This window comes from Neodothiora populina, assembly GCF_041146345.1.
Source record: "Neodothiora populina strain CPC 39397 chromosome Unknown canker_contig_5, whole genome shotgun sequence".
NCBI lineage: Eukaryota > Fungi > Ascomycota > Dothideomycetes > Dothideales > Dothioraceae > Neodothiora > Neodothiora populina.
Window position 1 is genome coordinate 1,223,665 of NW_027191405.1, and position 26,375 is coordinate 1,250,039.

Sequence of the window (26,375 nt, forward strand, 5' to 3'; positions counted from 1 at the left end):
ATGTCACACGAGGCCCTCCCGATCGATGCGCCGGCATTCGCCAGAGCGATCCAAGACCTCCCCGTCGACGCTCTGCACAGCAATGCAGCAGAGCTCACGAACAACATCAGACACTTGAAGTCGTCGAATGAGCAGATGATGCCTTTCGCCGATGAGGGTGATCAGGGTAAGGCGCTTTTTGTCCCACTGTATAGCCCTCTTGGCGATGGATTTCCTTTCGGCTGCTAGTCTTGTTGCTGACTGCTCGCTTGGGACACGCAGATTGCAAGGACGCCATGTTTGAGAACCTCATCGTCATCGGTCGAATCAACGAAAGAATCGACCTGCTGCGCGCCGAGGTGGAACGGAGAGGCATGCGGTGGGCAGATGCTGAAGTTGAAGAAAGCAGTGCGAATGCCAGTGCCGGAGAGCGTCTCGTCAACGGTACGGGAACCTCGTCAACTACTACCACTACCACCGCCGCCGCTACTACGCGAGATGCTACAAACACGTCGAGCGGCAGCTTGACTGATGCTGAGCTCATGGCAAGGCTTCAGGAGAGGATGAACGAAGACGAAGATGGTGAAGAAGGTGTGCATCTATAATGATACATGCATGTAAATTGAAATGATGATGATACCCGACTGCCATGATACTCTATGCCTGCAGGCAAAGGCTCCTCGCAGAATAGTCTAAGTCTACGCCGGTCCTGAACTCCTTTGATCGCCCACTCTTCGCACCCACCAGCTTTTGAAACTCCGCAGACTCTCAATCTAAGCAAATGCAGAAAGATCCAGTGGGACCGAGCTGCCCCTTCCAGCACGGTACCTCTTGCTCGCGCCAGTGAAGTCTCTAGGCTTCGGAAGCTGGTCGTCGGACTGGAACTTGAACCGTCGATCGTCTATGACCAAATGGCCGCCCCCGACGTTGCTGCCAGCGCGCGCTCTCGACATGTTTGGTGACTGAGTGCCGTTGGAGAGTGTGTAGGACGAGGCATCCATCATGCTCCGCAGTGGTGCCTGTGGCTGGGTTTGAGCACGACTCACGGCTGCTGGCGGGGGTGGAGGCGGCGACGGTGCCGCCATGGGAGGTGGCGGAGGCGCCGGTGACGCAGGTGGGGTTGCGCGCGGTGGTGGAGGTGTTGCAATCGGTAGTGGAGGGGCTGCGTGTGGCGCTGGAGGGGGAGGTGGAGGCGGCGCCGCTGGCGATGATCGTCCGAAAGCGTTCCGAGCAGCTTGCTCTGCAAGTGAAGGGGATCCGTTCGAAGCGGGCGGTGGAGGCGCGGTCGGCGGCGCAGGTGCAGATCTTGGCGCAGGGTGCGCTGGAGGCCTCGGCGCTGCAGACGGAGGAGGCGGAGGCGGGGGCGCCGGAGGAGCTGGACTAGCAGAAGGCGGAGGTGGTGCAGGAGCCGAAGGTGCTGAGGATGCCGACCGGATAGGATGCGGCGGCGGATGAGGAGGTAGATGAGGGGCGCCCGAGGGTTTACGCGAAGCAGGGGGGGGTATTGGAGGCTTCTTGCCGATTGGCGGTGGTGGCTTTGGTTTCGCAGAGAGCTCGGGTGATGAAGCGTTTGAGTGCGCACTCGGGCGTAAGTTGTGCTTCAATGCGGACACTGCAGGGTTTGGAGGTGGGAATGACGGGATGCCTGGAGGTCCCGGAGGCGGCGCCGGAGGAGCAGAACCTGGCGGTCGCGGAGGAGCACCGGGTGGCTTTGGTGAAGCCAGCGAAGGGGCTCTGGGAGCAGGACTGGCTCGTGAGGGTGCGGCTTCGGGTTCTGACAGATGGGGTGAGTCGCCTTGGGCTCCTGTGCGGACTCCACCAGACTTTCGTAGCTTCGGCATTCCTCCAGCGAATAGACCTCCCAATTGAGGTGGCGCAGCACTTGACCCAACGTCGCTACTTGCTCGCTCCCTGTTTGCCCCGCTGGGGACTGGAGGAGCCAATGCGCCCGGCGGTTTGGCCATTCCAGGGATCGGAGGGGCGCCCATGACGGGAGCTGCCGATGTCTTCTTGACATCGCCGACGATGGGTGCGGAACGATCATTGACCTGAGTGACCTTTTTCAATTTGCGTCCCTTCTCGATGTCTCCCAATAGTGCGCCCTGTCACGTGTCAGCTGGGGGCCCGTATGATCTCAAGCTTGCACAAGTGTCGCAAAGTCTCGGACAACGTCGCAAGGAGTTGAGTGGAGTGCAAACATACTCGTCCCTTGGCTGCAGCTGGTGGTGGCCGTGACGGTAGACCGCCGGGTGGTGGAGGTGGTGGAGGAGGTGGGCCTGCATCTGTCAGTCAGAGCGACATACATTATCAACCAAGCTGCGAGTGGGCGGCAGGAGCATATGCATAGCGCGGTGTTGGATGAGGCAGATCAGAAATGACAGCCGGGCGCAACGTACCGCCTGCACCTCCGGGCATTGGGGGAGGCGGCGGAGGGGGTGGTGGTGGAGGAGGCATCTTCTCTGTGCCCCGGTCTTTGGTTCACACGTTTGTGTCCTCGCCAGACAGATTTTGTGTATATGCGTGCGTGCCAGAGTGTTGCGCAAGTGGTCGGTTTCCTGATTGGACGGGTACCTGATACGGTACAGTAAGTGTAGCGAGTGCCCACCAGGGCGACAGGACGTGAAGATGGATGCTCTGAGTCAGGGTTATGTTGACAGAAATCAGAGTCTTCTCTCAGCTATGGTCAAGGTCAAGTCAAGTTCAAATAATACGATGGCTGGTGTAAAGCAAGTCACGGGGACTGCCTAAGGTAAGGATGGAGAGAGGAATAAAGCGAAGCGGGAGAGGGTCGGCGGGGATGACGGCTGACTGCTGAGGTGTGACGGCGTTCGGTCCTGGCGTTTCTTGTGCCTGAACAACTCCATTGAATTGATGATTATATCCCGCACTTATACCAATGCGATCGATGCTTTGAGCCAGCAAACTCGATAGGCATTAGGCGTCAGGCAAGAGAGTCAATCACTGGGTAGCCTTATTGCTGCCTTGCTGCTGTACTGTACCTTCCGTGTGTATGCACTTACAGTATATCTGAAGCTGCCTAAAACAGACACGATGAAGGCCACTACAAACCAACGGGTGGGATCGCTGTGTCATTACTGTCAGCATGCCTTCACAAGGCCGACGACGACTTCTCCTCTTCAGTCACGAGTCTCTCTCGCCGCCGCTGCCTCTGTCTCGCTAGCATCACGTCAGAGATGTTTTTCCCAAGCCTCGAGTCCGCTGCACTTCTCGCCGCAGAAGAAACTCAGACGGCTCCAGGAACTCCCAACCCCGGCTCTGCCTCTCTCCCACAGAGCCTTTGCAACAACACAGGAAACAAAAGCTGCAGCTCCGGAGACTCTCAATGACCAATCGCTGTCGACGCAGAGTCTGGACGCTGTCCATGCCAGGGTGGAAAAGCTTGCTGCCACCGTCCTGGACCACTCCGGTGTGCCCACCGAGGACATTGTCTTGGCCGCCCTCAACGAGTACGAGCGCATAGCAAAGGACCTTCTGACGACACAGTCCCCGCCTGCCGCATCGTCAGAGCCGTCCAAACGCAGTACAGCCACATCCGCCCTGCTCAGCTCAGTCGAGGACGACCTCTCGCCCAGCGCCGTGACGAAAGCCGAGCTGCTCCTCTCCATCTCCGAATGCGCATTCAGCATCGTCGATGTCGAACCTGTCTTCATCACTACCCCCATCCTCAAGGCCTACGTCCATCTACAGTCCCTGCTGGGCAAACCCGAAACCTTGCCCGTGGTCTTCGATCTGTACCGCTCCAAGCCCGTGCCGAAGCCGAACAGCTCTAAAAACATCACCTACAAGACGCCGGACCCAGACAAAGCCGCCGCCGCCATCCCGCCCGCCATAGCGGATGCAGCAATCGACGCCGCCATCGCCGTGCGCGATCTGCCCTTGGCTCTGGCCACGATCGAAACGAGCTACTGCACGAAAGCGTATAAGAAGTCAAAGTTCCTACGGAGCGCTCTCTTCCCCGTCGCGGGTCTGGCTCTGACTCCCCCGGCCGCGTACACCCTCGCCAATCGCTTCAGTGACTGGCAGACCACCATGGATCCGCAGACGGCTACCCAGGTCGCCATGGCTGGCATCCTGACTTACACTACCGCTGTCGCCACTGTGGGATACACGGCGCTGACGACGGCCAACGACCAGATGGTCAGAGTCACCTGGGCCACGGGCATGCCGCTGTGGGAACGATGGGTGCGAGAGGAGGAGCGCTTCGCTGTCGACAAGGTGTCTCAGGCGTGGGGCTTCAAGAGCAGAGACAAGTGGGGCGAGGAGGAGGGAGAGGAGTGGGAAGAGTTGAAAGAATGGGTCGGCATCAGAGGCATGGTGGTGGACCGAGTCGAGTTGATGGACGGCATGGAATAAAAGTCGGTTTTTATTGTACACATGTATATTCTACAGTCGTGCGAGAAGCTCGCCCACCACACTCGATAGTCTGCACTCTTCCACTTGTTCCTTGACCCCGAGTCTTCGGCACTGCACCTCTGCTTTTCGTCCGTTCTTCCATGCCCGCCCCAGAACAACAATCACGGGGTAGCCGACCAGATCGGCGTCGTTCAGTTTCCATCCCATCGCCTTGTCCCGATCGTCGAGGATGGCATCGAGTGACGCCTTTCCTGCTGCCCCAGCCGTAGACCCTCCCGAAAGCATATCATACACATTGACCGCATCCTCCTCGTGGCCTTTACCAGGGACAACAACGACCTGAAACGGTGCGATGACCGCAGGCCAATTCAACCCCTTAGAATCATACAGTATCGACGCCACGGACCCCAGGAGCCTCGTGACGCCGATCCCATGACAGCCCATCTCCATCGGCACTCGTCGATCGTCCTTGTCCACTACGCTCGCGCTCAGAGGCTTGCTGTATCTCGTGCCCAGGTAGAAAGTGTGTCCGATCTCGATCGCGCGGTCGATGCCCAGTCTGCCTGTGTTGCACTTCGGACACTTGTCGCCGGGTAGCGTGCTCGTTAGTTGCATGGCTTGACCGTTGATCTCGGACTTGACGGGCGTCACTTCGCACTTTGGTTGCGCTAGTCGTTCGTACAGTTTCGATTTCTGTTGTGCTATTGATGCTTCTGCCGCTGGCAGACGGGCGTCGACGAGTTCGAGAATCCGAGGGGCTTGGCCGGTGCTGTCCGAGTTGGCTTTGTTCCATACGTGGATAGGGTCTTCCACGGAGAGGTCGAGGTCCGGTGCAATTGTTCCTACCACATTGAGATTGGCGTGGTTCGTGACCTCGGTCCCATCGTCCCTTGTGCAGGTTCGGGGAAACCAGGCCACGACGAGAGTTGAGCGATCTTTGCTGATGCCGCACCAGTACTCCATCTCGGTGGACATTGCAGAATGCTTTTGGTCCACGTCACTGATCGCTGTCATGGACAGTTCGTCGTTGATGGTGTCTCCACAACTACTGCAGCTTATCACATTGTCCTCGCCTTTTGGAGAGACGAAGTGATATTCGTGGCTCAGATTGCCTCCCATGTTACCCGAGTCCGCTCGCGCCACAAGATAAGGAAGTTTCAATTCATCGAACAGCGCTCTGTAAGAAAGTTGAACCTGCTCGTACGTTTGTCGCGCTTCTTGCTCTGTATGGTCGAAGGTATACAGATCTTTCATGATGAACTCTCGGCCGCGCAAAAGACCTTGACGAGGTCTCGCCTCATCTCTGTACTTGCGAGCTTCATGCACGTCAGAATCCGTGTGGTCGTGTTGGTGCACGAGATCAGAATAACTTACATGTCTGATATAGACGTAGTGGTAGCTCCTTGTAAGAATGCGTGGTGGCTGCCACTAGTGCTGTGATCTCCTCTTCATGGGTAGGAGACAGGAGAAAATTGTTGTCTCTACGATCCTTGAATGCGAACAGCTATAACAAAGACAAGAGGTTAGATGGGATTGTTTCGGAAGGCAATGGCCTAGCACTTACTTCACCCCCGTGTCCTACGAATCTGCCGGTCTTTCGCCACAGATCCTCGGAGGTTATAGACGAGAGAGCTACCTTGGATGCTCCTGTGAGTAGGATAAGTACATGTATCACAAGATATATAAGCAAAGCGAGCGGCAATGGAGATAGTCATATACCTAGACTTGACATGTGCTTATCCACCAAGTCTTCTAACTTCTGCTGCACCCGATACCCAAGCGGTAGCATGTGAAATATGCCAGGGTGAGTCTGGACTCATGATCAGAACATCAGACTCTGAATACCTTCATAGTGAAATAACCAACCTGTCGAAGATAGCCCGCTTTGACGAGCAGAGCATGGGAGTCATCCTGGGAGTCACGAGAAGATTCAATGCCTCCGGTAGGTGTCCAGAAGTTACTCAGAGTGTGACGATGACGACGACAGGATGGGCTGCCGGATAACCATCTTCTATGATAGCTGAAGCTGTTATGCGGATTTGAGTGGGCTCTTACGGCTTGCGAGTTGAACGCAAGGTCAGCAAGAAGCCAGCATCTCCGTGACAGAATTGAGGAGTGCATGCGTGAGACATGTACTCTGACAAGTCACACAAAGCACAGATTGATCTTCTCTGTGCACTTTGTCGGATGTTCGCTTGCAATATCTATATATATAGTGGAATATAAATGTCCAAAAGTGTTGTAGAATCACATGCTGCACGGCTACACTAAGGTACTGTAGGGCAAGCAACGGAGAAAGATGCGGGAAGGAACCTTGAGTTTTGCGGGGAAGAAAGCTTGGCGCCTGGAAATTTATCTCAATCATCTCCAAAAGTTTGGCAGAAATTATATCACAACTTAGTGTTTTCGACGAGACAAATTTATCGTCGTGACACCTCTTCAACGGCGTTTCTGGAGTCTCTCATACATCTGAGACCGGGAAATCGCCATGGGTATCAAACGCAAGGCCCCCGATTCGCGCAATGGCGGCGCGCAAAAGATGCACAAGGCCAGGCCAGCGCCTTCGAAAGACGATGGCAAAAAGGATGCCTTGGTGAGTAATATCGCCCGGATCAGGCAGATGATTCCATTCGGAGATCCTCAAGATCAAGAGCGTAGAACTGAACGCAGACCAGATTTTCGAGCCGAGGCCAGACTGGCACGCTGCAGAATTACCACCACTTCCTCTCTCCACCAGCTCGCAGCAGTCTTCCTTCAGAGTCGTCGACGAATTACAACAATACGCCACTTCGCTCCTCGAGGCCGAAAACGCCAAATATGCCGCTTCGAACATGTCGGCATCGTCGTCGCATAAGTTCTTGTCTACAATCATGTCGTCCGGTACGCTCGAGGACAAGATCTCCGCCCTCACTCTGCTTGTTCAGGAGTCTCCGTTACATACCATGAAGGCCTTTGAGAACCTGCTGGGCCTTTCCAAGAAGAGAAGCAGGAACCAGGCACTCATGGCCGTCGCCGCACTCAAGGATCTGCTGGGACAGGGTTCAGTCTTGCCATCCGATCGCCGACTACGTGCCTTCGCAAAGCAACCTGCACTTGTCAGAGCACTCGAGGGCCATCAGACAATCTGGAGGGAAGGCACGCCTCTTCCTAAGGGTGTTGAGAAGGTGCATCTTGTGTATTGGGCCTTCGAGGACTGGCTGAAGAAGCAGTACTTCGAACTACTCAAGATTTTGGAGGGCTGGTGCGCCGACGAGGTAGAATATGCCCGGAGCAGGGCCATCACTTATGTTTGGGAGCTGCTCAAGGACAAGCCTGAACAGGAGGAGAACCTTTTGCGGCTATTGGTCAACAAACTAGGAGACACGGACCGCAAGATTGCTTCACGGACATCCTACCTGCTCCTGCAGCTGCAAGTCACTCATCCCGCCATGAAGCCCGTCATCATCAACGCCATCGAGTCGGAGTCAATTTTCCGTCCTGGTCAAGCCGCACATGCCAAATACTTCGCCATCATCACCCTCAATCAGACCATCCTCGGAGTGAAAGAGCAAGAAGTTGCAAACAAGCTTCTCGACATTTACTTCGGTCTGTTCTTGCAGTTTTTGAAGCCAGCCGACAAAGCGACACGCAAGGACGAGCCCGTCGCGCCCCTCAAGCAGCAAGGTGGCGGTGGAAAAGCCGGCAAGATGGCTGCCAAAAAGGCAAAGGCAAAGGAGAAGCTCAGTTCAGCCGATGAAGAGCTCAGGGAGAAGATGGTAGCCCAGGTCCTTACCGGTGTCAACCGCGCATTCCCCTTCGCCAACACCGACGATCCACAGTTCGAAGAACACATGAACACCATCTTCAAGGTCACTCACTCTTCCAACTTCAACACAAGCATCCAGGCCTTGATGCTGATTCAACAAATATCTTCCACCAAGCACTACTCCGCCGACAGATTCTACCGCACCCTCTACGAGTCGCTCCTAGACCCCCGATTACTCACCTCCTCCAAGCAGATCATGTACTTGAATCTCCTGTACAAGGCGCTCAAGTCTGACACCAACGTGAAGCGCGTGCAAGCATTCGTCAAGCGTCTGCTGCAAGTCATCACGTTACACGAGGCGCCGTTCGTCTGTGGCGTTCTGTATCTGATCAGCGAGCTTGAGGTCACTTTCCCCAACATCAGGAACATGATCAGAGAGCCAGAAATCGATCCCGAGGACGAAGAAGAGCATTTTGTGGACGCTCCGGAAGACGGCGAGGATGCGCGAGCTCCGGCTGTCGCCAAACCTGCTTCTACCGCCCCTGCTTACGACCCTCGAAAGCGTGATCCAGAGCACAGTAACGCTGATCGCAGTGCGCTGTGGGAGATTTTACCACTCCTCGTACACTTCCATCCCTCTGTGGCTCTTTTCGCCGAAGCGCTCGTGTTTGGAAAAGCCATGCCGCCCAAACCCGACCCGAGCTTGCACACTCTCATGCACTTCTTGGATCGCTTCGTGTACCGCAACGCCAAGACGAAACAATCAATCACCCGTGGATCCTCCATCATGCAACCTATGTCTGGTAGCAACGCGGCAGACCTCCTCATCAAGAACCGTGAAGACGGCAAACACAGACTGCCAGTCAACTCGGATGCATTTTGGAAGAAGAGCATCGACGACGTGGCAGCCGACGAGGTCTTCTTCCACAGCTACTTCAATAAGACACACCAAGGCAAGGTGTCGAAGAAGGCGAAGAAGGAGAGCACCAAGGATGACATGGCCAGCGACGAAGAGGACGACGAGGGAGAAGATGAGATCTGGAAGGCTCTGGTCGAGTCCAAGCCTGATATTGAGGGTGCTGAGAGTGACGATGACCTCGATATGGACGATCTGGAAGACGCCTACTCGGCAAGCGACGACGAAGGTGATGGCGGCGTGGAGATTGCTGATTATGCAGAGGAAGACGACGAGGACGATGTCGAGGGAGGAGAAGACTTTGATGAAGACGATTTCCCCAATCTGGACAGCGGCGAGGAGGCGATGTTGGATGATGACGATGACCTTCCGTCAGACTTCGAGGCGCCCGTTGTGGCCGAGAAGAAGAGCAAGGCGGACGAAGGAGAAGGACAAGACAAGAAAAAGAAGAAGAAGAAGCTCAAGCATCTTCCCACCTTTGCATCTGCAGACGACTATGCAGCATTGTTGGACGCGGACGACGCCGAGTAGACAGCATAGATTTGGAAAGAACTACCTACTTCATGGCAGCTTGCCTGTCCGTTGGGCCTACCATTGCTTTTACTCATTCTACTGAGTCTCCAATGACTCCCGTCTCTTTTGATAAATCATTCCAGAGTCGCACTGTTCGTGACGTGTCAAGTGATTGTACCTGGCATCCTGAAGGCAAAGCAATCTAAGGAAATAAATGTATACTGCGATCAGCTCTTGGCGTTGCGAGGCTGGGGTTCGCGTCATCTCCTTCCGCCGGCGTAGATTGCGGATAATAGTGTGAGACGACAAGTGCACCGCTGGAGCTATAACACTCAGCATGCATGTCCAAGCGGAGTGCCTCAGACATGGGCCTTGAAGGCAAGGATGTAGCCATCGCAAGCTTTGTCGGCATAATCTCGTGGCTTCTTGTTACTCACTGGATCCCGTCGTTTCGCTGGATACCATATGCCTTCGTTGCCGGCGTCATCACCACCGCACTCGGACTGGCATATATCCTATTGACCGCAGCCAAACAGCCTCAGCTTGACAATGTTCCGCCGTCAATCAAGCCGCCTGTTTTCATCAGGCCTGGAGTCTGGGAGAGGGAAAAGGCCGCCTTGAAGGAGCGCTGGAGTTATGTCAGGACACCGGTATTTCCCCATTCTAAGACTGTATCAAAGGCAGTGGACAATCTCCTTGATCTGGTACTTCGCGACTTTGTGACATCATGGTACAGAAACATCACCTCTACAGTTCGCTTTCAAAATGAGATAGATCGCGCGATCCGAGAGACACTGGTGAATGTCCGCAAGAGAACTGCTGGTCTGGACATCGTGGAGCTGGCCGTCGCAAAGATGGTTCCTACCGTCACCACACATATCCGGGATTTCTATGTTGCCGAACGAGCAGTCAGAGGCAAGAACCTGTCGAGGGACATGACCGAGTCCGAGGAGCTCGACAATGCCGTGGCTTCCAAGTATCGCGACGGCAAGCTTCATATCGCTGCTACACTTGCCTTTTCAGATACGAAGCTCATGCAGCAAGCACATCTACGCAAAATCGTCTCCCGCATCCTGCCTGAACTGCTGCCCGACAACATGAAATCTAGTGTCGCTGTGTCGTCTTTGGTCCGTGAGATTGTTGCTTGCGCCGTTCTCACCCCTGCCATGCTCATGCTTGCCGATCCTGATACTTTCAATCAACTAATCGAAGCCTACGGACGGACCCTCCTCCATGATCGAAAGACTGTCCGCAAGCTCAGAGCTGCTCTGGACGAGCATGCGACACCGACAAGCAGCCATGCTCGGCCAGTCCAGTTTCCACGGTTGAGACCGAATGACAATGAACGCCAGTTCGAGCGCTTTATTCGTGCCACCAGGCATTGTGCCACCTTGTCCGATGCCAGACGATTCCGAAGTGAGATCTCGAGCCAGCTTCGCAAGGCTACATCTTCGCCCGACCAAGACCCAGTCTATGTCAAACGATTGGAGGCCGGGAGACGTATACTCGATCAGAAGATCAACCATCTCACCGCAAGCGTCGCAGAAAAGCCCAAACTGTCGCTAAGACCGTCGACCACCTCGGTCGATCATGCCTTGCGGACGAAAGACTCGTCACTGACCGATGTGCTACACAATGCTTCCGGCCTTTCTTACTTCATGGAGTTTATGGACCGAAGAGATCGTATGCGCCTCGTTCAGTTTTGGGTGGTGGTCGACGGTTTCCGTAATCCGTTAGAAGAGGATGTCGAAGAGTTCGGCGAAGGCCTGCAAACAACCTGGAAGGCTGCTGACCGGCTGGACATTGAACAGATATATGAGGCCTATCTCAATAAACCAGAAATTGGTGTCTCCGAGGCTGATCGAAAGATTGTTCATGAGTTCCTGAAAGCAGGAAGCACAGCAAGCCCGAAGCTCTACCTGTCAGCTCGGAAGGCTGTCTTGAGGACACAGACCTCGGTGCTAGAGGAGATGAAAGAGAAGCACTTTGAAGCCTACAAGAAGTCGGATCTTTTCTACAAGTGGTTGGCTACCGAAGAAGGTGCCAGTTTCGCTTCTGCTCCCGACTCGCCTGTCGCTCTCACAAGAAGCCACTCCAACCCGAATGTGATGAAATCCCCATTGCGCGATCCACGACTGAGACACGCTACCACTGGTCCGATCAACAAGGCGCCTCAGCTTCGCAGACCAGCAGCCTCTTCGACCGACGTCAAAAGCCTTGCCAACCCGACATCTTCTCTGGCCGGGTCTCGTCAATCGCTCGATGATCCAAGATCGCGCCCGTTGTTTGACGACGATGTGGAGGATGAACGCATGTCTCAGTCCGTACCTGCGCTCAGTGGGAACGACACAGAACACGAAGCAAACTCCGCCCAGGTTGTAGATGCCATGCAGGCTGCACTTGACCAGATCATGGACGAGCCCGACAAGGACTCGCTATACTCCGAGCACGTCGCTATGGCTGGGCCTGCGAGTAATTCTCCACGAAGCTCGATAGATTCTGGCCGACCTCCTTTTCTCCAGTCGAGATCTAAGCCAAGCATAGCATCACTCGGACTCGTAGGCGCGCCATCGAGTTTGGGCGTGTTTTCGGACGATCTGTTCGGCGAGGAAGAAAGGTTCCTGCAAGATGAACGAGAAGACTCTGATGTCGACGAGAAGCCCGTAGAAGATGACATTCACGAGGCTGCGCCTGGGGATCTGGGTCTCACTGAAGCCATCTATGCCTTAAATTCGGACATTGAGCGTTTGGCGGCACAGGAGTCTATCCTGAACTCGTTGACGCGAAAAGCAGAGCTCACTAACAACGCAGCCGAGTTGCGTATCCTACGAAAATCAAAACAGAGCTTGCAGCGCGAAATTCATCGAAAAGAAATGCAAAAGCAGCAGTACATGGTTCAGGAAAGCGACAACAGTCTGTATGGACGAGCGGCTGTCAACATCAAGTCAATCATGGTTGGCAAGGAGCCTGATGGTCATGAATACGCACTGTGTAAGCATCTTTCCATTAATTCACTTTAAGCCTAATACTGACATCCTGAAGATGTGATTGAAGTTCGACGACAAGCCGGGGATCACATGCCATCTGTGGTCTGGGCGGTGACCAGAAGGTACAGCGAGTTTCACGAGTTGAACAAGCGGCTCAAGGCCAGATTCCCAGCTGTGAAGAACCTTGAGTTCCCTCGACGACAGACGCTGTTCACTCTGCAGAAGGACTTTCTACAGAAGCGAAGGGTGATACTTGAAAAGTACTTGCGAGTGAGTTGTGTTCCCCTTATCTCTAGGATGATGTTTGTCTAACAACCGCAGGCCCTCCTCCTCATGCCTGCAATCTGTCGTAGCCGCGAGCTACGCGCTTTTCTCTCCCAATCATCAATTTCACTGAATGGCGACAACGGGACGAGCCAAGTAGACGAACGCGATTTTGTCACTCGAATATACAACTCCGTCACCGACGGCATGGAAGAGTTCCTGGGCAACATCCCCGTCCTGGACCAGCTGTCCGTGGCAGGCCAGAACCTGATCTCCGCAGCAACAGCACAAATGAACGGAGTCCCACTGAGCGGTGATTCGCCCGAGCTCTCCAACGACCCCCTGACAGCAGCAGAGGCGGAAGCCGAAATCAACGCCTTCGAAGACCGAGAAGCCGAGCCCTTCGTCAAGCCCATCTGCGACTTATTCCTCGAAGTCTTCGAGTTATCCAAAGGCACGAGCTGGCTGCGCGGCCGAGCAGTCGTCGTCGTGCTGCACCAGCTTCTCGGAGGCACCATCGAGCGCAAAGTCCGAGACGCCGCTCGGGCGTTCGGACAAGAGGACTCGGTCGTGAGGTACATAGACATGGTCAAAGACAGCATGTGGCCCGGCGGCGTCATGCGCCAGTCGGGTGCTCCCCGTACTGCCGCAGAGCGAGCCAAAAGCCGCAAGGAAGCCGGATTGTTGCTCGCCACGCTCGTGCCCGATATTGCTGGGAGCGTGGTCGGGCGAGCGAACGCGCAGGCGGCGAGTCGCAAGATCTTCGCGATTCTGAACAATCAGCGACTCAAGTAAGTTGTCCCTTTGACGTCGCCCCTTTGGGCGTGCTTTACCCCCATCAAACTCAACTCTTGCTACAAGAAAAGAAAGAAGACTGACTGATGATGCACCACAGTACACACCTAATTTTCACGCTCCTCGACGAATTGATCCAGACCGCCTTTCCCCCGGATAATCACAACAGCAGCAACAATAACAGTACCAGAAACCACAGCGTTCCCGTCACGAGTAGCAGCGGCAGCAAGGGCTAAACGAACGAACAGGCGAACGAACAGGGCCGAGAAGGGAGGGTAAATCGATAGTCTGAGGATGATCATATATAACTTGAACATGAAAAAGACCCTTTTTAGGCTGAAGAATGAACGGCGATGACCCGTGCTTTTGTCTCCCTTTTCCTCTTATCTATTTCGTGATGGGCGTGCTGGCTGCGGGTTCGTGATACTACTACAAGTACTCTTACTACTACTACTACTACTACTACTAATGCGCCACATAGACACAATGAAACTGTATCACCGAGATCATTGGTCCAGTATTCGTGATGATACACGCGATAATGGAGCACGACCCTGTCCGCCGGTGATACTAGAAAACTCCCTTTTCACCATGCTAATCAAAGTATTTGTACACCACATATACATATCCAACGAAGGGCAGCACGAGAAAGTCACTATAACGAAGACAGATGCACAATGGAACAAAAAGTGGCAGTATACAGATCAAAGGTGTCTTGTATATCTCAGACTCTAAAATTTGTAGTCGAGTGACATCTATCCATGATATCTCATCTTCTTCTACTTCTTTTCTCCCACAGACCCTGTAGTTGAATGGGGTCATAAAGGTTGAAGTGACGTTGTCTTGTTCAGTTTAAAAAAAAAAAAACGCCGCACACGCCAGACCATTAAAATGCTCTCTTGCTTTTCCAATGCCGTTGAAGACAGAAAAATAAAAGCATCCCGTTTTTGTTTTGCCCTCCTTGGTATCATCGCACATGTTGAATCATAAGCGCCGCTGGTCGTTCATGTTTTTCTTTTGGATTACCCATTCCTTTCTTCCGACAATAAAAAGACATCTAGTATCTGTACATGTCGCTCTTGAAGGGTCCCTCGATGGGGAGACCCATGTACTCGGCCTGAGCCTCGGTCATCTTGGTCAACTTGGCGTTGACGTGCTCCAAGTGGAGGAGAGCGACCTGCTCGTCGAGGATCTTGGGGAGAACGTAGACACCGACGGGCATCACACCGTTCTTGAGCTCGCCGACACCCTCACCCTCGTTGGCACGGGCAAACTCGACGTACTTCTTGCCGAAAGCCTCGTCGCCGGCCTTGAACAGCATGATTTGCGCAAGGACCTGGTTGGCGAAAGAGCAGGACATGACAAAGGAAGAGTGACCGGTGGCACAACCGAGGTTGACAAGGCGACCCTCGGCGAGGAGGATGATGTGACGGCCGCTGGGCATGAGGAAGCGGTCGACCTGGGGCTTGATGTTCTGGCAAGACTTGGCGTTCTTCTTGAGCCAAGCAACGTCGATCTCGATGTCGAAGTGACCGATGTTGCACACAATGGCGTTCTCGGGCATGACCTCGAAGTGCTTGCCGACGAGGATGTCTCTGCAGCCGGTGGTGGTGACAAAGATCTGACCGATGGGGGCGGCCTCCTCCATGGTGGTGACCTGGTAGCCGGAGACGGCAGCCTGGAGGGCGTTGATGGGGTCAATCTCGGTGACAATGACACGGGCACCCATGGCGTGGAGGGCCTGGGCACAACCCTTACCGACATCACCGAAACCGGCGACGACGGCGACCTTGCCGGCAATCATGACATCGGTGGCACGCTTGATACCGTCGACGAGGGACTCTCTGCAGCCGTAAAGGTTGTCGAACTTGGACTTGGTGACCGAGTCGTTGACGTTGATGGCGGGGACAAGGAGACCGTTGGGCTTGCCGACGTTCTTGAGCATCTTGTAGAGGTGGTGGACACCGGTGGTGGTCTCCTCGGAGACACCGTAGCAGCCCTTGAGCATCTCAGGGTACTTGGTGTGGACGAGCGAGGTGAGGTCACCACCGTCATCGAGGATGAGGTTGAGGGGCTTTCCAGAGGGGAAAGAGGTGAGCTGCTGCTCGAGACACCACTGGTACTCCTCCTCGGTCTCACCCTTCCAGGCGAAGACGGGGGTACCACCGGCAGCGATGGCGGCAGCGGCGTGATCCTGGGTGGAGAAGATGTTGCAGGAAGACCAGGTGAGCTCGGCACCGAGAGCCTTGAGGGTCTCAATGAGGACGGCAGTCTGGATGGCTGAGGCAAAAGTCAGCTTCTGTGGTCGCTCCTTCCTTGTTTACGAAAGAAAGACATACTCATGTGCAGGCAACCAGCGATACGGGCACCCTTGAGAGGCTGCTCAGCAGCGTACTTGGCGCGGGTCATCATCAGACCAGGCATCTCGTGCTCGGCGACTACAATAGACCAGTCAGTAAATGGCATTCGTTGTCTACGTTTTCATAGACTTTTTTTTTCCGTCTACATACGCTCGATCTCTCTGCGACCGAAGGCCGCGAGACTGATGTCAGCGACCTTGAACTTTTGTGCGGGAGCAGACATGATGAATGTAGGGTTTTTTGATATATTGGTATAACAGAAAAAAAAAGAGGATGAGAGAGAAGGAAAAGAGAGGGACAGGACACGGGCAATAAAAAGAAGACGAAGAGGGCGGAGGAGGATGAATGAGGGGCGCCAGCTAATCTCAAAAACGCAAAGCAACGAATGGAGAAAGCTGTTTTCTTAGCGCTTTGCACTTGGACCCTGTCCTGGAATCGCCCCACCAAGGTACCACCGCCAAACATCAATTGCCGAGCTTCTCTCTCGTTCTCACCGCCCAACAATTTCCTGCAAGCAAGATTAAGGAAAAGAACTTCAAGTGGTCCGATTTCAGAGTTGCTGCATTAAGAGAATCTCCACTGTTTACACTGGGTACAGAATCCGCTTCTACATCAGCTCCATCGACAAGCACCATGTTCACTTTGCACGTTGATAGATCAAGTAGAATCAGATTCTGCCGCCGAGGAGCAGTGGAATCTCTCAAGGTTTACTTTATGCATAGTCATGAGGTCATCAGGTATTGCACTATCGAGCACTGAACATGTGCCTGCTATGCAAGCATAGTTCTTCGAGATTGTGTGGATGTGAAGGCTCAAAAGCCAACGTTTCTCTTCCGCTTCTTTCTCGCCGGCGTTGCGCGTCCTCCAAATCTGCCAGGCTCTATCTGACTTGCAGGAAACTGTGGTGCCTGTGTCTGGGTCTGAGTTACTTGCGAGCTGAGCAATGCTGCTCCTTGACTCGCCGCTCCAAACTGCCTGACAGTTGGCAAAGCCATTGCAGGCTGACTGGCGCTGAAGATCTCGGGTGCTTGACTACTGCCAAGGTTCATCGTCCTCGCTTTCTGTGACTCGCGCCTCTGTTTCCGTAGATGCTTCTCGGCTCGCTTCTTGAGTCTGGCACGTTCTTTCGGTGTGAGGTCCTCATCCTCCTCCTCGGCTCGCTTCTCCTGTTGCTTCTGCACAGCCAGCCAGTCGTAGTTATCGGGCTTTTCTCCCAGAGACCAATGGGCAAGCTTTTTGGCAAGTCCCTTAGGCAGAGGCGCAGGAGCAGTCTTTTCCGGGTCAAACCAGGCATATTGCTGTAGTCTCTGAAACTCAGGACACGCCAGCGTCGACGGATGGCTTGACAGAGAAGTTGCTGTGGTCAGTGATGGAGTCGCCGTCGGAGATGGCGTCGGTAGTGATCTCTGCGAATCAAATGACCCATCAGTGGGATATGAATGTCTTGACGACATCTCAGGAAAGAAGTCTGTGTCGTCTGTCACAGGCTCATGCGCGATCTTTTTGAGCCCATAAGCAGCAAGACATACTTCTGCAGCGATTCGTCGCGCCAGCTGTTCCTTGGCCAGACGCACCCTTCCCGGAACTCGTGTCGACAATGACGTTAACCATTGATGGATCATGCTGTAGTAGGTATCCATGAGGTCTACACGAGACTCTGAGTCGACAGGCAAGCCGAGCACACTTGCGTCGGCTAAGACCTTAGGCTCAGTTCGCATGTTTTCGAGTGAATTGGGATCGCTCATCTCTAGGTTACTATCGTGCCCAGTATCCTCCGTGCCCGCAAGAATGCGATTGAAGCGAGAATAAGCTTCGTCCAGATCATCGACAAATATCTCGCACCGACAGAGGTCAGAAAGCATCGGCATCCCGCTTGTATAGTCTTTGCGATCTCTGATATGGTGTTCCACTCTCGCTAGCGCATCCGATATGGCTTGCGTTTGAATTTTCCAGGGCTGATTGACGGCGCCATAGAACCTTTCATACATGATGGTCCAGTCCTTACGATCCGCATCAATGTGATGAGACTCGGTCGCAGTGCCGTCGCCAACGGAAACATCTTTTCTGGGTTCACTAGCAGCCTGGTAATGACGCAAGTAGTCATCACAATCAATGAATGCATCGTGTTGCAACCGGGGCATGCCATATGTGACCTTACTATGCCAATTTGGTGCTAAAAACGTTGCATGGGGTCCTGCGGCGCTGTTCCCAACGTACAACTTCTCAATGACACCAAGGTCGCTAGACAACATGGTCATTGTGTAGAATCTTGCTGAGGAGTCACGATACAGCTGACCGGGACCAGTGCCACCCCGGCTGCTCTCGGCGAACTCGGCTGCTTGCACGCGAATGCCCAGGGAGTAAGATGAAGCGCTGCGCACAGACGGGTTCTCAGGCAATTTGATCATGGTTGGATCCGAAACGGAGAGGAAAGGCACGCTCGAGGTCTGCAGGGACCGACACCGGTAGATGGTCGCTATGGGACTCGATGATGAAGTGATCATCACGAAGATGTCTGGCTTGTCTGTCAGCACAGTCAAGAGCAGATCAAGAGCAGGTCAATATTACCTTCTGCGTCTACAAAGGTTGACAAACGGAGGCTGACATCCTCAGGATCCCTGAAATGACGGGTCTGGAAAAGGATATAAGCCCCAGCGGTGTCTAATGCATCAGGATCGGAGTCGGAAAAGGGCTCGATTCGCAAGCAGATCAGGTCGACAGAGGTGAGTACGAAGACAACAGACTTGCTTGCAGGGCCTGCTTGAACATCGAGAATCCAGTGCGGTGTGGCGTCGATTCCAAGATCAGGGCAGCGAAGTCGCATAGGTTTGTTCTCGACATGGTACACGGCAAGCGCTCGCCTACTGGCAGCGATCAGTGTAGCAGGATTGGTAGCCCAAGTGACTCGACCCCAGCCATCATCAAGCACCACTCCTGCCTGCGCATTGCGATCAAGAGAAGTGTTGGCTGTCGCACCAGCAGCGACCTCGAGTGGCCTTCCATAATGAGCAGAGACTTGATATGAAACATCCCAGATGCGCCAAGTGCCGTGATTGTCAATGGTTGCGAAATGTTTGTCATAAAAGGGATTGAAAGTGACATCCGCCGGGGGCACTGCGTGCAAATGGTCGAGATCCAGGACGTGAGTGGTGACGGTGCGAAAGCGTGAGGGTGAATTGTTGACCTGATCCCAGCAGGCCACACCTTTCCTCAAGGAGATGTGCAAGATATGGACCGCCTGATCAGTCCTCACAGCCAGGAAAGGAGTCAAAGCGGTCGAGTCATCCGGAGCTGCAGAGAAGCAAAGCTGACGGATGGTGTGGACAGCGTTCCAGGTCGCGGATTCGCCGCTGATGCGCGGGACATCTATCCATATGGTCTTGTTGTGCTTCCAGCCTTGCTTTTGCGGCTGAATCTGCATCAGCGAGACGTGATTAGGCGAGTCGCGAGATGGGAAGGCAGCTATCTGGACAGTCCTCCTGGTCATAAGGTCGGAGACTCTTCCCAAAGCCAAGAGGTCACCGTTGACAGGATCATGTCGACACGTGACGGCAGTGATGTCTTGTGAGAGGCGTGCGAGCTCAGCAGACAGATGCGCAATTGGGGCGACTGCGGGCAAGTCGCGTACAAGACCAGACAAATGGGCACGCGTGGTTCTCATAGACTGATGCTGCCTGAGCGCATCGTGCAATAACATGGGCTTAGAATGCGCACTGCCATTCTTGTCATTGTCGTCATCGTCATCGTGGTTTTCGTCATGGCGTTGCGGCTTCGAGGGCTTGACCGCCCATTGTGAAGGCGCAAGAGCTTGGAGGGTTCTGTTGACGCCAAAGTCTCTTCTCGACAACCACGATTTGTCTGTGGTATTGTATAAAATGCAATCTAATTGACCGTAGTTGAGGCCGTGAGCGGAATGGTCAGCCATCAGGCTTCTTCCGAGGTGCGCGTCGACTAGCAGTAGAAATGGTATGGATCATCGCCAGTGATCAGTGTAGTCCGTTGGATTTCTGGTGATGCCGGATAAAGCAGAGCGTCAAGGACTAATAGGAGATAGAAATTAAAATCATGAGACGCAGGAAAACAGAAGGGTATTTGGTGTGCAGGAAATAAATTATAGAGGCAAGTAAGCAAACCACTTCGAGTCTGATGAACCTGCAGCCAAAGGGAAGTTTTACGCGAGGGAAAGAGCAAAATGTGCCAAGTTTTGTCTTTGTTTCTTGCCTACTAGTGCCCTTGACAACAAAGTCCGAGCTAAGTCCGCGGCTTGTTTACTTTTCGTCTTTGTCTGTAAATCATCGTCGTCGTCACATGATTGCCGTTCAAACACCCCTTCGACTTTTGCTATCGCCCATTTCTGCTATCACACTATCCGACTCTCGTCGCAAGACTGTCATACTCTCAACATAAAGATATTGCGCCGACCCACGAAAATACAAAATCTGTCAACACATAGATTATGGCTTCCGTAATGCATACCCCTAGCCACGGGCGATTCGACACAGCCTTTGCCTCCAGCTCTATGCGTCAACCATACTCATTCGATGGCCCCTCCATGCTTGATACCCTTCCAAACACCAACTTTGGCTTCGATGATCTTCGCGAAAGGATGGCTCAATTCACAGTTCGCTTCGATGATTTCATCGAACGAGGCCGCAAGCGCTTGCTTGAAGAGCGTAATCAATTTCGCCTGAACCTGGCTGAGTTACAAGGTATGCAACCCTTGGCTGCTGCTTCTTATTCTAGTATGCTTTTGCTCACTCAGCTGTGTCGCAGAATCTCAACGTGCGCGAAAGCGCCAGCTTGAGGATATTTCCAACAAAACCATTGCACACGAGAATCAACTCGAAAGGGAGGCCCAGGAGCAGGAGGAAATGCAACAAGCCATCTCTCATCTCGAATCCCAACGCGAGGAGCAACAAGCTCGTCGTGACGATCTACGATCTCAAATCTCCGAACTCCAGAAAGCTATTCAAGTCCGTCGTCAAGCCCAACAGTCTCATCAACGCAAACTTGACAGCCAAGCACGTCACAATCTTCCCGAGCTCCACTTCTGGGAGTCTCATCTCTGTATGCGCATCGATGGTTCGGAAGATGCCGACAAGCTCAACTTTACATACACTCATATCGACGAGCAGGATTGGAGTAGAGAGTGTTCCTTCCAACTGCTTATGTCCGGGACTCAATACTCCATTCCTTCGACCGAGCCGAAGTTGGAGCCTGATGCAGTGGACGCTGTTGTGGAACGATTGGTGGAATCAAGGCAGCTGGCACCTTTCCTCAAGGCAATGCGCTCTCTCTTTGTCCACGCTATACGATCCTGAGTCTGCGTTTTCTTTTTTCCTTTTCTCTTCCATTTAATGATACCCCGAAGTAGTGTCATTCTGAAGCGTCTTTTCACATGCCGGTTTTGGCCGTAATGTTCGTTCCCACCACAGGCCCGGAAGGTCAGACTTTTCTGTTGGAAGCGGCCTTGATGCGAGCGACCTTACAGTAGTTTCCTAATGTCATAATGCCATGTCGTAATTTAAGTCAAAAGTCCTGTCATGCATGATGTTGCTAGTAGGCATTCACCTAAGCCATGCCAAGAAATCAACTCTGAAGCGACCCTGTTGTACCTCTCTGCTTCCCTACTAAGGTATTCATTCGGAGACTTCAGTATTCACATCTTCATACTTCCAACAAAGCGATATTGCTATAATACGCCTCCCAGAAAAATGCCTCCTTCCGGAGACTTACGCAAAGCTGCCCGAGAGACAATCGATATTCTCCACGAGATTTCTCTGCTTCTTGTACGTGAAGCCTCCACTCATTCCTTCCCATGAGAGCATGTCTACCTTGCGTGTCTTCTGTCGAACGCATGACGAAGTCATCAGTGAAAGATCTTCCAATGAATCAACAATGGCAAATGTGTCACGGAGCGAGAATGTGCTAACAATCGACGCGACTCACAGAATACAAACCTCGACCGTCAAGCTCTTTCGTACTGCGTCTCTCTCATTGAAAACGGAGTGAACCCGGATGCTCTTACTGTAAGTCTACGCGCATTGATTCAGCTCTTCTTCTCTTCGTCGTTCTTTCTCATATTTGCCTACAATCATGGACTTGATGTTGCTTATCGTGGTCACCGCTCTGCACATATTGATTCACAATTGTTTCTGCTAGACCGTCATCAAAGAAATTCGAGCTAGGACCGAGGACGGCGCTGCATTTGGCTCTGGAGTACGAAAACAGGACAAGTACTGAATCCTGGTCGTTTTGTTTCGATGCTTGATACCCACAATTTATTTCGAACCTTGGACAGGGGCGTTCGAGGGCGACCCTGGTGCAACATGCACCTGCGGGAGTCGCATTGTCTCTAAAATTTACGAAACGTCCTCATTCGGTAAATATACTGCAAGCGATTACTGGCATGCTCGAACCGGACTGCTTTTCAAGCGAAGCCAATATTTGCTGTATTCTTGTTGTCATGTTTTAAAAGCTTCACTTTCGCCAATTGCCTCTCACGAGGATACTGGACATTCACTGCGTAGGTGTGTTCCCATTGCTAGACTGATACTACGGTTCTCCATGATCTTGAGTCCTGAGTCTGATCGACTGTGGAATTGTCTTCCGCTACAACCGCTACGATGATAGTACCCCTTCACAAGGTCATGGTGGTAGAGAGTAGATTCTGTATCGCCAAGAGCTTCGATAACGCCATCATAACCACGGTCTTATCCTCAAGCAACAGGATTGAACATCTCATGGCTATGGCTATCAGCCACTTCCTGGTTGTTTCTGCTTCGTAGCGCTGCCGAGCATCACTTCCACTCTCATCAGAAACTTGACCTACTTTGTTGCATGCCGCCCCAGAGACCAGAGCTATCCATAGCAAAACACCAACCATGTCGCCCCAACACGAGAACATATCGGTCTGGGCCAGCACCTGTTTCATTCTCAGTGGCGTGAATCCGCCGAAGACATGCTGCACTTTATCTTCAGGCCTTGGTGGACGTGCTGCGACCGACAATGGAATCTCATACCAGATCGCGGATGCACTAAGGCGAGCGCATAGCCGTACAGCTTCGTAGATTGCGTCCTCATCATCTCTGGCGGATGCGAATATCTTGTAGACCGTCGCATACAAGCGCGATCGTGAGGCCCGAATGCCTGTTCCTCGTGATTTTGGAGTTGCGATGAGGTCTGGAGTTTGTTGTGCCACTCGAGCCTCCTGCAGCTCAACCGCTGCGTCTGTCAGATTCTTGGCGAGTCGCAGGATCTCAAGAGTCCTAGGAGTACAGCTTGATGATCTGCGGACTATCAGGAAGTCCCCGAACGGCAAGAATAATGGAGATTCTGGTGTGTGGATATCGAACGGTGACCCTGCAACCGAGGCTTTCACTCGTTCGATGTGCATCAGATATTCTGGTCGCGGCTGTGACTCGTGGAAGACGGCGAGTTGACAGCTGATACTGTAACAAGAATCGTCAGCTTCTCTCAAACGCATATACAAAGTCCGCGCGTCGAAAAGCACGCGATTTTTGGATTATGTGTCTGGCGTACGTCTACATGAGATTGTTCTCGGGTGCGCGATGGACTCACATAACGACCATGGCCGCGACTGTCCAGCCTCCACCGCCGAGTCTATCCAGTCCTCCACGCTGTGCAACCATGGTCCAAAGGCCTTGTTCATGCAGCTGCAAGACTGAGTCGTTTGCAAGCATCAGCTCGGCGGACAGCAAATGCAGGACTGTGACTATAGTCGCATCGCTGGTCCGTGTCTCCTCGTGGTTCAGGTTCTTGTTGATCAGTCGTATTACCTCTTCAAACACGGCCCTGATCTTGGTACTTGTCATCGCTCCGGTCGCCTGCATCGCATCGAGGTATGCTGCAGGCAGACACAAACTACTTAGATAAGTCTCGTGGGTCATGGACAAGATGGGGATCCATCTTCGCTTGATGGTGCAGTTGCCGAAATGGTGTATGCCTGGTCGGAGAGTGTATTAGCAGGAGAAGTGTTCTTCTATGTGCTCGATCACTTACACTGATGCCGAAGATGCTCGACGTCTATCTCGGGATGCTCGAAGCGTGGCATTGACCCGAATGGATCCGAATGACTTCTTTGCGCGAGACGTCCGTCGCGTACGTCGAAGAGTTGGACAGCGAAGTTGAGTTTCTGCGAAGAAGCGTCTGCAAGCGGTAACATGAGACTATCTGCACGAGCACGACTGTCTAGCTGTGTTGCCTCGCACGACGAAGTCAAGGTCTCATGACTGTCATGCGGAAAGTCACTGAAGCCTCCCTGACCAATATGAGAAGACTGAGTTCGTGGTGCCGAACGCGCCATTCCGTCACCATCACCGACTCCAGCGCTAGCCGACGACGATATTAAGAGCTCAGGATCGCGTGCACGACTTTTCCTCAGTAGACTCGAAGCACCAGAGTGAGCGTCGCGACTCTTCCTACGCTTGTCGACTCTGCCATCATGTCGTACCTGCGGATCTTTGCCACCAGGTCTTCGAAGTCCCTTCTGGAGATACGTCCTCATGACATGAACACGATTATCTCTCATGGTGTCCTTATCGAAGGGCTGACTCGGATCCGTGATGGAGACCCATCGAAGCTCGGTTGAAGTCGGGGTGTTGATCGGTCTTGATGTCGCTTGCTGTACGGAGGAAGTCATTGTCGAGGCGTGGTTGTTTGGCCTGCATGGATGACTCGTCGACTGCTGTTGTATACTAGGGTCTTGACCAGCGGACTCATGGATGTCTCGTGATGCGTGATGGGGAGAAGGCATCATTCTCGCTGCTTAATGGTAGTCACATGAGGTCGACATCTAAATTGTGCAGAACCCGAACAAAGACCCGTATCGCATACTAAGAACCGTGTGATACACCAAGCGGTCTCACACAGACTTTATGCGAAATCAGAGTCTATACGAAACGCAATCCACAAAGTTGAATCTACGTTGTGCTACAAAAGAGGCAAACGCATCAACAAATCAGATCAAGACTACAGGTGTGCGTCACTAGTACATGTCGAAACAGCAGTGATGGATGCAACTTGACGTCAAGACATCAAGAGGATCTAGATAAGGTATACGGTAGTACTCAGTACACCGAAAGTCTACAAGCTTCGAATAAATGTCACACAGTGTCTGGTGTGTATAGTAGCAGCACGTGAGACACGGTGAGATCAAGGCAAGTCTAGACACGGGGAAGGCTCAGTAATGCGAGAGATCCCACATCAGGCCTCCCTTGTGCAACAGCAGTCTTGCTGCCACTGTCGCCGCTACCCGTCGCCCTTCTGTCATTTTCTCCTTCCTTCACGCCAGGCCTTACATCCTGTATGAATCTGCAGTACAGGCAGCGAGGAAATTGCAGGAAGTGAGCAGGGTAGTTGTATGCAGCACGAAAGAAAAGGAGGCCTGATACAGTAAATGGGACGCCTCGATTTCCCCCCCCCCCCGGCATTCTGGATATACTGGGTTCAGGCGTCCTTAGTGAGCATGGGTAGTTTGAGTGTACAGTAGGTGATTCAGTCGGCGCGCTACATATTACATGGCATGGCATTGTCCCGTCTAGCACTGTACCGCGTTTTGCATTATGATGACGATTGACTAGATAGGCAGATAGAGCATTAACTAGGATCCATTACATGGCTTGATGACCGCGGGACGGGAGGGATAGGCCGGAGTAGGATAAGGTATGACAGGACAAGAAAAGACAGGATAAGATTGTGATATTTCCATGTGTGTCTTCATGTATGTATATATAGCCCCTTTTCGGCGAGATACCGCTGACTAACTTAGGACCACTGTCTCATCGGCCTGCGGCTATTCGCAAAGTGTTATCGCTGTTGTTTTTGGTGTGTGCGATCATATTTTGGGATAATATCTGATATGATTCTGATAGTAGTAAGTCCCACGTATTGTTCAACCTCTCACGCTCAATCGGTTGATATTTCGCCCTCTACTTTGCGACCGTGTTTCTGATTGCTTGCGTTAGGCTCACTCTTCTCAGGTGACTCAGGGACACCTCCGCTTATAGGTGGCAGCTGCTTTTCATGGCACTAGACTCTACTTCTGTACTTTGCCGATGCCATACGACTTTGAAGCCACATGATTGAGAGCTCGAGTGCTCTAGGCTACTGCATAGAGACGCCGAGACTTACTCATAGCTCTAGTCGTTGTCTTGAGCGTGGTAGACTCAGGGCCTGTTAGGCCCTGAGGTCCCAAAGATGGCAGTAGTGGTAGCTTAGATGGCGCGTTCCCTATCGCAGATAGGCCTGGAGTAATTGTACATAGCTCAAACATTCATGCGAGGATTGATTTCTGCCAAGATAGCACAGGTCGTGCGGAAAGCACTGAGCTCCATGGGCTAAAGTCCAGGACGTAGGTAGCTAGCCTTCACGCTGGCAACGTCCAAAGCAGGAGCATCCATTCATGATACTTGACAGCGTCT

At 53.0% G+C, this 26,375-nt stretch overlaps 11 protein-coding genes across 13 annotated transcripts; 6 read left to right on the forward strand and 5 right to left on the reverse strand.

Annotated features, from left to right (window-relative positions):
- AAFC00_005405 (uncharacterized protein) lies at window positions 1-584 on the forward strand (the record flags this gene model as incomplete). The annotated part of the gene is made up of 2 exons (XM_069345183.1): window positions 1-166; window positions 262-584. 2 exons carry the CDS (start codon window positions 1-3, stop codon window positions 582-584), a joined length of 489 nt encoding a protein of 162 aa, XP_069203012.1.
- Window positions 585-752: 168 nt separating this feature from the next.
- On the reverse strand, window positions 753-2,433 carry AAFC00_005406 (uncharacterized protein; the record flags this gene model as incomplete). Its single annotated transcript, XM_069345184.1, has 3 exons — window positions 753-2,081; window positions 2,182-2,255; window positions 2,376-2,433. 3 exons carry the CDS (start codon window positions 2,431-2,433, stop codon window positions 753-755), a joined length of 1,461 nt encoding a protein of 486 aa, XP_069203013.1.
- A 597-nt stretch (window positions 2,434-3,030) lies between these two features.
- AAFC00_005407 (uncharacterized protein) lies at window positions 3,031-4,353 on the forward strand (the record flags this gene model as incomplete). The annotated part of the gene is made up of 1 exon (XM_069345185.1): window positions 3,031-4,353. One exon carries the CDS (start codon window positions 3,031-3,033, stop codon window positions 4,351-4,353), a length of 1,323 nt encoding a protein of 440 aa, XP_069203014.1.
- A 30-nt stretch (window positions 4,354-4,383) lies between these two features.
- On the reverse strand, window positions 4,384-6,474 carry AAFC00_005408 (uncharacterized protein; the record flags this gene model as incomplete). Its single annotated transcript, XM_069345186.1, has 5 exons — window positions 4,384-5,669; window positions 5,728-5,857; window positions 5,918-6,000; window positions 6,073-6,163; window positions 6,220-6,474. The coding sequence occupies 5 exons, from the start codon at window positions 6,472-6,474 to the stop codon at window positions 4,384-4,386; spliced, it is 1,845 nt and encodes a 614-aa protein (XP_069203015.1).
- A 367-nt stretch (window positions 6,475-6,841) lies between these two features.
- On the forward strand, window positions 6,842-9,545 carry AAFC00_005409 (uncharacterized protein; the record flags this gene model as incomplete). Its single annotated transcript, XM_069345187.1, has 2 exons — window positions 6,842-6,946; window positions 7,029-9,545. 2 exons carry the CDS (start codon window positions 6,842-6,844, stop codon window positions 9,543-9,545), a joined length of 2,622 nt encoding a protein of 873 aa, XP_069203016.1.
- Window positions 9,546-9,892: 347 nt separating this feature from the next.
- Window positions 9,893-13,809, forward strand: AAFC00_005410 (uncharacterized protein; the record flags this gene model as incomplete). The annotated part of the gene is made up of 4 exons (XM_069345188.1): window positions 9,893-12,518; window positions 12,570-12,784; window positions 12,836-13,569; window positions 13,674-13,809. The coding sequence occupies 4 exons, from the start codon at window positions 9,893-9,895 to the stop codon at window positions 13,807-13,809; spliced, it is 3,711 nt and encodes a 1,236-aa protein (XP_069203017.1).
- Window positions 13,810-14,630: 821 nt separating this feature from the next.
- On the reverse strand, window positions 14,631-16,156 carry AAFC00_005411 (uncharacterized protein; the record flags this gene model as incomplete). Its single annotated transcript, XM_069345189.1, has 3 exons — window positions 14,631-15,853; window positions 15,913-16,011; window positions 16,084-16,156. 3 exons carry the CDS (start codon window positions 16,154-16,156, stop codon window positions 14,631-14,633), a joined length of 1,395 nt encoding a protein of 464 aa, XP_069203018.1.
- Window positions 16,157-16,745: 589 nt separating this feature from the next.
- AAFC00_005412 (uncharacterized protein) lies at window positions 16,746-19,858 on the reverse strand (the record flags this gene model as incomplete). Its single annotated transcript, XM_069345190.1, has 2 exons — window positions 16,746-18,448; window positions 18,502-19,858. 2 exons carry the CDS (start codon window positions 19,856-19,858, stop codon window positions 16,746-16,748), a joined length of 3,060 nt encoding a protein of 1,019 aa, XP_069203019.1.
- A 531-nt stretch (window positions 19,859-20,389) lies between these two features.
- On the forward strand, window positions 20,390-21,254 carry AAFC00_005413 (uncharacterized protein; the record flags this gene model as incomplete). Its single annotated transcript, XM_069345191.1, has 2 exons — window positions 20,390-20,642; window positions 20,707-21,254. 2 exons carry the CDS (start codon window positions 20,390-20,392, stop codon window positions 21,252-21,254), a joined length of 801 nt encoding a protein of 266 aa, XP_069203020.1.
- Window positions 21,255-21,647: 393 nt separating this feature from the next.
- On the forward strand, window positions 21,648-22,176 carry AAFC00_005414 (uncharacterized protein; the record flags this gene model as incomplete). Its single annotated transcript, XM_069345192.1, has 3 exons — window positions 21,648-21,722; window positions 21,885-21,962; window positions 22,096-22,176. 3 exons carry the CDS (start codon window positions 21,648-21,650, stop codon window positions 22,174-22,176), a joined length of 234 nt encoding a protein of 77 aa, XP_069203021.1.
- Window positions 22,177-22,573: 397 nt separating this feature from the next.
- Window positions 22,574-24,712, reverse strand: AAFC00_005415 (uncharacterized protein; the record flags this gene model as incomplete). 3 transcript variants are annotated; one of them, XM_069345194.1, is made up of 4 exons in its annotated part: window positions 22,653-22,700; window positions 22,766-23,384; window positions 23,515-23,899; window positions 23,956-24,595. In XM_069345194.1, 4 exons carry the CDS (start codon window positions 24,593-24,595, stop codon window positions 22,653-22,655), a joined length of 1,692 nt encoding a protein of 563 aa, XP_069203024.1. The 3 variants fall into 3 exon arrangements, with proteins under 3 accessions (XP_069203022.1, XP_069203023.1, XP_069203024.1); XM_069345193.1 differs by having other exon boundaries at window positions 22,574-23,384; window positions 23,956-24,712; XM_069345195.1 differs by having other exon boundaries at window positions 22,574-23,384.
- Between the last annotated feature and the right edge of the window lie 1,663 nt (window positions 24,713-26,375).